This window comes from Carcharodon carcharias, chromosome 13 (genome assembly GCF_017639515.1).
Source record: "Carcharodon carcharias isolate sCarCar2 chromosome 13, sCarCar2.pri, whole genome shotgun sequence".
NCBI lineage: Eukaryota > Metazoa > Chordata > Chondrichthyes > Lamniformes > Lamnidae > Carcharodon > Carcharodon carcharias.
In genome coordinates, this window is record NC_054479.1 from 16,106,153 (window position 1) to 16,115,865 (window position 9,713).

The 9,713-nt window shown below is 47.5% G+C and overlaps 1 protein-coding gene across 4 annotated transcripts in view; it reads right to left on the reverse strand.

Annotated features, from left to right (window-relative positions):
• LOC121286299 (unconventional myosin-XVIIIb-like) overlaps positions 1-9,713 on the reverse strand; it is a 341,286-nt gene that overhangs the window by 251,583 nt on the left and 79,990 nt on the right. For all 4 annotated transcript variants that reach the window (XM_041203361.1, XM_041203360.1, XM_041203359.1 and 1 more), the window contains exons 9-10: positions 6,997-7,060; positions 5,203-5,347 (exon numbers count right to left, since the gene is read on the reverse strand). In XM_041203361.1, coding sequence (XP_041059295.1) covers positions 5,203-5,347; positions 6,997-7,060 — 209 coding nt within the window. The remainder of the gene's footprint in view (positions 1-5,202; positions 5,348-6,996; positions 7,061-9,713) is intronic.

A 9,713-nucleotide genomic window follows, 5' to 3' on the forward strand; every position in this document is an offset into this window, starting at 1 on the left:
AAATGCTTGCTCGAGGTTCCCTGCCACACACATACTTCTCCCTCCAGAATCACTCATGGTCAGGCCATGTGCAGCTGAACTGCGAGTCGGGGGGAATGCAGGGGAGGACTGGGGAAGCCTGTCAATGAAGCTGAAAGACACCATTACACGTTATTCAGTGAAAGTGAATATATTTTCAGATTATAAAGTGACAAAATGTGTTCACCCGTGCAACCACTTGGGATCAGAATTTCTTAACTTTTCTAGGCCTACCACTTCATCTAGGTGCTGCCCTGACATCCGCAGCAGGGGTGGAGACAACCGGTGCATTGGTTGGCCCTGTTGCCTCTGATGACTTTAGCATGAGTCCTCTGGGGAGCTGAGGCCTTGAGGGCCCTGGCTTGCTTTGGCTGTCCTCCTATGGGCCAGCTGTTCCCTCTGCAATGACTGGGGACGAGGTTGAGCGGGTCACAGGCAAAGGGGACTCAGAGTGAGCGGACAGCCTCTAAAACTCCTGAGTGGATGACCCAGGGGTGCCGCTCCTCCTCCTTTTGGGTTACTGGGGGTCCCGGTCTGACTCCTTGAGGGGAAGGAGCACCTCGAGGGACATAAGGTGCCCTGTCTCCCTCTTGCATTGCCACTGCAGGAGCCCACCCAAGGCTCCCGCGATGGAGTGCAGGCCAGGATCTCCATGGCGACGCCATCCTTCCCATGGGGACTTCCATACACGTGGGCACCGCTTCATCAGAGAGCCGGTGGGTGCGCTCCTCCCACTTGCATGATACTCTGCTGAGGGCTTCCAACAGCTCTGTGTGATGTGCCCTCGCCTTCTGCTGACTCTCCATGATGAGTTGGAGGGCTGAATCCAGAGGCTCGTCATCTGACTCAGGCCTCGCCGACGCCTCTTCCCCATCGGTCCTCCAAGTGCCAGGAAGTTCGGCTGAGCCTGCCTCCTCCTACTTCAGACATATGTCTGTGCGGTGACCACCGGGTTGTGAACCCGAGCCTGCTCTAGATCTAGGTCAAACCGAAATGTGTGTCTCTGCGCTGGTGGAGGGTGTGGATAAGCGCTGTGATGGATCTTCCAGGCTGCTTATTTCCAGCTCTTCAATGGAGGAGGTGTCCTCTTCATTGGAAGTGAGGCCCTGGATGAAACTGAGGGACTGGTTGGCTGAGGGTGTCGGTCACTTGGCATATCTCCCTGTGAACCAAAGTAGAGACAATTAGTGCTTGGCAGCAGAGTCAAAAGCAGGAGAGAGAGAGCACTCACAGTTGTGTTGAGAGAGGGATGATGCGGTGCAGAACCCTCACGTGGGTTTTCACCACGGACTTCACCATCACCTCAGGCACAGTCCACATCCTCACCAGTCAGCGCGATGACACACTCCTCAGAGTGAGTAAGAGGCCTAATGTGGGCCACTCCAACCTTGGTCTGGGATCCCTCCCTGCTGTTGTGAGCCAGCTTCTCTTGCATGAAAACAGATGGAGAGAGTGTGAGCAGGACACAGGGCACTGTGTGGAATGTTTGTGTGGTGAGCGGAGCCATGGACAGGAATGAGGATGTGAGATCCAGAGGGTATGAGGCTGATGGAGATGTGAGGGTGTGTGTGAGAGTTAGTGGTGTTGTCCCTTGAGGTGTGAGATCCCTGTGGGTGTGCGATGGGTTTGAAAGCGTGTGAGTTGAGAGTGGTGAAGTGGTTGACTTACCCTGGCGGAGTGGACGAGAGCATTCATCCTCTTCCTGCACTGGATGGCTGACCTTCTCTGTGCTCCAGTGGTGCTGACCACCGCCTCCCAGGCCGGACTGGTGACTCTGGTGGCCCTCCTGCAGCCAGAGCGGGGGTAGGGGGACTTTGTGGTGGCCTTCCACTGAGTCCAGCAAGTGCCCCAAGAGAGGCATCACTAAATGTGGGGGAGGGGGGGGCTGCCAGCTTCTTAGTTTTTAGGGCCATCTGTTGCCTGGAGCAGTCCCAGTCTGAAGCCATGAAGTGGGCTGCGCTCTGGTGCGCTTTTTTTAAATATGGCGGCCGGAGCGAGGAAGTGCAGGGGTCACAGGGTGGAGGCCAAGCCCAAGCCCCCCTTACCAGCGATCCGGAGTGTTTCCTGTGAAGCATCATTAATGAAGCGGGATGCGCCGGGAATGGGACAATACGAAGTGAAAACCCGCCATTGAGGCCAGCGGGTAACACGACTTTTTTCTCGCGCAGGTTACCGCAAATCTGGGATGATTCCACCCAATATATTTAATATTCACAAAACTTTGTTTTTCATTAAATTTCCACAGTCTTATTTATAACCAACCAATGAGGTGGCAGCCTTGTGACAAATGACAGGAAATTTTCCCATCATAATCGAAGGCCATTTTTCTTGGTGTAAATATGCATCATATTTAGGATGGGGCTCATCCGTATTGGTACTGATACCTTTACAACAACCAATGAAAAAATTAGATCGACAGAATCACCGCTATTCAAGCTCGGGATAAGACTTTTTGCCAGAAAGTGAATGAACCAGAAATCCCAGTTGAGTTTGAAGCCAGTAAACAACAAAACAGTAGCAAGAGTCAAGAGCTCGACGGCATATGCCAATACCGGTCTGACTTATAATGGGGTCTCAGGATATGGTCCCATGGACAGCAATATAGCGGGGCCCTGGTGTTGTTTCCTATCTCTCTCCTACTCAGAAATGCTGCACAGTGATATTTAGAGATACATCAAGTGAGCATGAATGGGTAGTTCACCATCTAGATCATAAATAAGCTTATGGTAGCCTTATAAACGGTAACATTTATTCCACTGCACAGCCTGTCTGTGTTGTATAATATGGTATGTGCCTTAGATTCGCTGCATAGAATTACCTTATGCCTCTGTGTTGTAGATGTCCACATCATTTGACTTGTGAAACTGTCCAACCCTCTGGAGAGATCTTCCAATATTCAGCACCATCTGCCTGCACTGTCACAACAAAGAAATGATTCCACACCTTCCCATCAGAGCCAATCCTCCTGTCGTAGTCAGATCTCCATTTTGACTGCCTGTCTCACTTCATCATGCCCTCACACACAGCTCATCACAACCCTCCGCTAAACAGCTGCCACCCAGCCCAGAAGGGGCAATAAACCTTTATTACATAGCTGTCAGGTCTTACTGCCAAAACCTCCACTATCAAACTGTCACCTTTACTGCAGCATGCTTCTGATCCAGTTAGCCAAGCTGTCCACAACTCACATGGTAACCTTGCCCGAGGGATTGGTCTAAACTGCAACACTAATACCTCACTCACTTTACACTCACATGGTAACCTTGCCCAAGGGATTGGCTTAGACTGTGTCACTGATAACTCATTCACTTTACACTAAGTAATGTCACTACCAAGTCAAGCATGAACTGTCCACTTCCCAATGATGCAGCCATTTCCATAAACTCAATCAACAGCACATCCTACAATAGGGCAGCACCAAAATAACTCTAAGAGCACTAACTTACACATTAGCAAATGAATATTCATCAACTAGTTAGCCCAGATTACACTTGAGATTGCATGATTCGGATAGGCACATTGAACAACGCTACTGGAGGCATTCTGAGTGCCTCAGGAGAGAACCACATTATGGTCCATCTGAGATCCAGAAAGCCAAAGCCGCACTAACTTAACCATATTCTCTAACCACACTTCCTTAAATTTCAGTAGACAAAGTTGCTTGTCTACTGCCCTGTCAGTTATAACTGATTATCCAATTAGAGCACTTAGCCGTCACAAAGAACATGGAACTAGTACTCATGAGTAGGAAAGAACATAATGAGGCAAAAATAAGAACGTTTGTCTTTGATTTATATAATGTAGGGTTTTAAATGGGTAATTTCCTTCTGCTAATACTAAATGATCACTGGAGATAGGCTGTGAGAAAAGACCTATAGCTTTCAATCAGATATTAGTTAAGATAAATGTGACTTGTTGCACATGTGAATGGGATTGTACACTGTAAATGCTATTATCAGGGCTTGGCTGATGGGTATCGACATATCTTCAATCTTTAATGAATAGAATCTTCAATTCTATTCTGAATGTGTTTTGTGGGGGTTGGTGGGGGGGTTTAGGTCAGAGAAATTTATCAGTAGTACTGTCTTCAAATAATAAAAGAATGGGAATTATTCCGGTGGTCGCCTGTTCTGGCCAGGATGCACTGAAGTCCACGTAGTCCATATGTAGCACCTCATCCAAAAGGACCCATTTTGATACAACGCATTGTTTGGCACGTGAGATGGTTTGTCTGATGGATGTGTAGAAGCTGCTTCATTTTAAGAGATAGTAAAGGATCCTGAAGAAAACCCCATAGAAAATATATTGAGAAGCAGCCCATTCACATGACTATAGCACTGCTTAGCATTTGTTCTGTAAATAATTTCCAATTGAAAATGAATATGAATCACTGTTTGGCCTTCAGTGAGCCAGCAGTGTATAGGGTGCTCACTCAAAGTAGCTTAGTAAAGAATAATTTGGGACACCCACAGTGCATTGTGAGTCAATTTATAAGACATAAAAAAAAGTCACTCAAATCAACACCAGAGACACAGCCCCCCGAATGCCTGCAAGGATTTTGCTGTAACTCTGGAAGAGCCAGTCAGCAGCCATCTTGTCCAATTCCAGCGGCAGATCAGACAAGCCCACCCACGGATTTTCAGGGTCATACTGCGCAGTTTCAATGTTATCCAGCAGGCAATTTACTACAATTAGGGATGATTGCCAAGTCAACATATTTTAGTCCATAGCAGGCAGAAAAGTAATCATTGTGAGGCAGTAAGACCTGTAAGCCCAACCTGATACAATATATGTGCAATAACTGCAGAAGTTAAAAACATGTGCAATCCCATGGTATCCAGTACTTGTCCAATGCACAAATCAGATACCATCGCTTCCATCCACGTCATATCTAAAGTTCAACGTCGTTGATTGGTTTTCCACTGAAAAGTATTTTTTCCCTCTGTAATGCTTAAAATTCTGTTTCCTTTAAGAACAAGGTTTTTTTTAAATAGAGCTTCAAGATCTACACTTCAGGTATGAGACTTATAAATGATATGCCAGAAGATCCCTTTATAACTACTTGGCAAACTAAGAGAAAACAGTTCACAAGCCCAGCCAGAATCATAAGGTATATATTTTGCCACTGACAAGTAGCAGACGAATGTCTTCCTCCAGCACCCCAGTGTCTACAGATGGCATTACCTTTACATGCCCCAGCGGCTCCAAGGTGGTAGATGGCCGCCAGCACATGCCAAATGGCCTTTTGCTCATCTGCTGTGAATCCCAGTGTCTCCATGGCTGCCTGGAGCCTGCTGAACGCTGAGGAGGCTCTCTGCTTCTCCTCCGCCTGTAGGATGGAAAAACAAGCAACATCACGCCCAGGAGCTTGAAGTGATCTTCAGCAAGACAGCGCTGGCTCGGAGGAGTACACGGTTTGTGACTTAAAGAATGACCCAGGTACTCCCCATAGCTAACGCAAAGCAGGAGTGATAGAAAAGCACATTTTTATTTTTTCCCAGTTTGGTGCAATCCCTAGTCCATTAATTTCTACACTTGTTTGCATTTGGTAAGTCAACACTTACAGAGCGGAAGGGAGATCCTTTGTCTTACTGCATGGAGCTTTTGTAAAATAAAATAACAAAACTATGTCAAAACATGCTCACCCTTATCCTGCTATTATCACATTCTGCTTTCTTACCTTTATGCCACTATCAGCACCTTCTTTAGCCCTTACCTCTACCATTAACACTCCCTTTATCCTTTTGTTCATAACAGCTTTGTCCATCTCTCCTTTGCCCCCACCTATCACTGGCCTTCTATCCAGCTTCACCTGCTCCACCCCCCCTTAAACAGTATAAACTTAATCACATTTCTACTTCCATTCAGCTCTGAAAGTTGACTCGAAAGGTCACCTCTGTTTCCCTCTCCACAGAGGCTGTCAGAGACCTGCTGAGCTTTTCCAGCATTTTCTGTTTTTGTTTCAGATTTCCAGCATCTGCAGTATTTTGGCTTTTATCAAAAAAAAATCCAGGTTCTCTTATTAGTATGCTCCTGAAATCAACTGGACCCCAACTAAAGGGCCAAAGCCAATGCAAAATAACACTAAAATTGAAAAGAGCAGTGAAAGCTTAAATAAATTAAGGAGGTGGTAGAAAGGGGGATATCGAAGAAATCTAAAGCTTCTGCAACCATCCAAGGGAAATGCCTGCACTACCTAGCAGAATTACTAAGGGGTGAAAATAGTCCAACTACTCCCCTGACCACCCAGGAAGGTCAATAGCCTGTTAGGGCTGAGAGTAGACCAAAACACAATGGGTTCCCACTCGACTTAGTATTTGAGCTGCAGCATCCACAGGCAATGGAGCCTTATATCTGTCATTATCCTTGTAAAGGTTTCTCTCCCTCACACAAATCCATAGAAACCCATCTCTACACATAAAGTCATGGATGGGAAAAAGCCCATTGAACCTCCTTACTCTCTCTCATCTTTATCATCTAGCTCTGACTTGCTTGGCAGAACACAATTATGAACAAGGCACCAACAGCACCGATAATATTGTGGGATGGATGTGCTCTTCCTCCCTTCCCGCTCAATAAACTAGTCAAACATTTTATTTCCCACAAATCCCTTTTGAATATCTTATTCTCGGGCTTGCCAATCATTGTCTTTGTCACATGCCGAGATCCGTTGGTGCATTTAAAGTATTATTAAGGGGATTAAGGTTAACAATGAGACAGGCACAAAATGTGAGAGACATTTGCAGACATTTTTGATCAGTTCCAAACGAATCCATTATGAAATGAAATGCCATGCTCCCCCACCGCCCCCCCCAACCCCAGCCGTACCCTCCACGTCCCCGTGATCTGGTACTAAAACGATACCCCCCCACCCAGTCCGAAATACAAGGGAACTGGTACGAGTCTGTCATGTGCCTCAAATGAACCCGTCTCAGCCACTTCCTGTGCGCCGCACTGCGGCCCTTCAGCTTCACCTACCTTTGTCCGTGGCAAAATCCCAAATAGCTGGCTCTCCGCCACTTTGTGCAAATGCAACTCGGTCCTGTTAAAAACATAGCACACCATAACTGTCACGGTTACCGCCCCGCAGAACCCGAGGGGCAAACCCAGCTGGGCCTCTACTGCCAACAGGCCTGCCTGATGAATTATACATTTTCCGGATGCCCCTTAGTCGCAAACTCCCCACTCACATTTGATGGCGTTTTGGTGCAGGGAAGAGGACAACAAAAGCACCAGCCTGCATTTATATAGCACCTTTAATGTTGTTAACCATCCAAAGGCACTTCACAGGAACATTATAAAGCAACATTGGACACCAAGGGCCAATGGCCAAAGAGGTGGTTTTTTAAAGGAGGAAAGAGCGGTGAGGTGAATTCCAGACCACAGGGCCAAGGCACAGCTGCCAGTGGTGGAGCATTTAAAATGATGGATGCTCCAGGGGCCAGGAGTAGAGAAGCACAGGGATCTCGGAGGGGGTTGACGAGCTGGAGGGTGTTGCAGAGACAGGGGACGACAAGGCCATGAAGGAATTTGAAAACAAGGGTGAGAATTTTTAAAACTGAGGCATTGCTCGATCAGGAACCAACGTGGGTGGGACCGCACAGGGGTGATGGGCGAATGGGACTCGGTGGTAGTAAGGAAACATCCAGCAGAATTTTAGATGACCTCAGGTTGAGTGGCATTTAGGAGGGGAGATGAGACTCAGCCACATTGCTGTGGGTCTGGAGTCACCCAAAGGCTAGATTAGATAAGGATTGTGGATTTTCTTCCTAAAGGACATTACAGTGACAGCTAGAACCAGCCGTTTTGTAATCGCCGTTATTAAATCTAGCTTTTTATTTCAGATCTATTAACTAATTGAGTCTAAATTCCCCCGGCTGCCATGGTGAGATTTGAACTCATTTCTCAAGAGTCTGGATGTCTGGTCTCATACGTATTGACCAAGCTACCAGGCCTCTGAACATTGTCAGCTGCAAGTTCCGCTCCAAGCCACATGCCATCCTGAGTTGGAAAGGTATCACCATTCCTTTACTAGCGCTGGGTCAGCTTGGAGCTCCCTCCCTTACAGAACTGTGGGTCTCGCTACAGCGCTGGAATGAGGCGGTTCCAGAGAGCAGCACGCCACCACCCTCTCCCTCTCAAGGACAATAGAGATGGGCGATAAATGCTGGCCTTGCCAGCAACACCCACATCCCATGAACGAAAAGGAAAAGAAGTGTACGGAGGGTAGAATAGGAGAGACCGGCCAGAAGAGAATTGGAATAGCCAAGTCCAGAGGGGACAAAGACATGGATGAGGGTTTCAGCAGCAGATGAGCTGAGGTAGGGGCGGAGTTGGTCGATGTCACCTCGGTGGAAATAGGTGATCTCGGTAACGGTACAAATAAGTGAGGGGCGCTAACCCTGGGGTCAAACATCACACCATTGTTGTGAAAAGCGAGATTCAGCCTCAGACATAAGCAGATAAAGAGAACTCAAACATTATACATTGAAGCAAGGAATAATTGAGTGATGAGGCAGCTGCATGTCAGGAGACGGGGACCACAGTAAACCCCCCACTGGTATGGTAGGACATCTGTGGGAGGCATGGGGTACACAGTGAGGGACACCTCGCGTGCCAACAAGGAACTGAAGACACTTGTTGAAGGAAGAAGCAACACATATGAGGGATTTGGTTGCAACATTCTACGTGTGTGTTTAAAAAAGGAAAAGTGTGTAGAAATAACTTTGATTGTAAGCATAACCTGACACAAAGCAATATCCACCTAGAGGGTTGACACTGCATATTCCCCGCTAAGGTTAAACACAAGGATGAAGGGTTTTGACTGAGATAGTGTTGCCTCATACTGCCACCTCGTGGCCAATTGCAATATAATCCACCCACTCTTTAATCCTGTTCCAGAAGACCAGCAACGCTTATGGTTTATATTGCAATTCCGCTCTCAATATACAATCAATGAATAAATTACTGGATGGATGGGGTGAAAACACTTGCACTTACATAGCACCTTTCATGACCTGAGGACATCCCAAAGTGCTTTTTTTTTTAATTCATTCATGGGATGTGGGCTTCTCTGGCTGGGCCAGCATTTATTGCCCATCCCTAGTTGCCCCTTGAGAAGGTAGTTTACAGCCGATGAAGTACAGTCATTGTAGAAGTGCAGGAAATATGGTATCCAATGTTTAAACTCCCACAAACAGCAATGTGATGATGACCAGATCATCTGTTTTCCTGATGTTTAACGAAGGATAAGTTGTGGCCAAGACACCAACCCTGCTCCTCTTTGAAATAATGTCATGGGGCCGAAGTTATTGTCCCTGTGGCCTTAACAACAACCCCCCCACCCCCCCCCAAGCCTACCCCACCCTAGAGGTGAGCTCGGGATCAGGATGGCCATTTGATGTAGCGGGGGAGATGCGGTGCGGAGATCCCATTACCTCCACCCCCACCCCCACCCCCACCCCCACCCCCGACACCAATCAAGCGTCAGGCAGGAAAGTTGGAGGGCGGCCTCTCAGCCCAGAAGCCAACTGAGGCCCTTAAATAGCTGCTATTCTGCCAGCGGAAGGCAGGGGGCTCACCATCTGGGAAGACCATCCAGCAAACCCCGTAGAGTTTATCTACGGCCTGAGGTAGGGGTTGTGTGGGGGGAGCAGTTCCTCATTCTCCAGAACTCTCCGCTCGATCAAGGGACC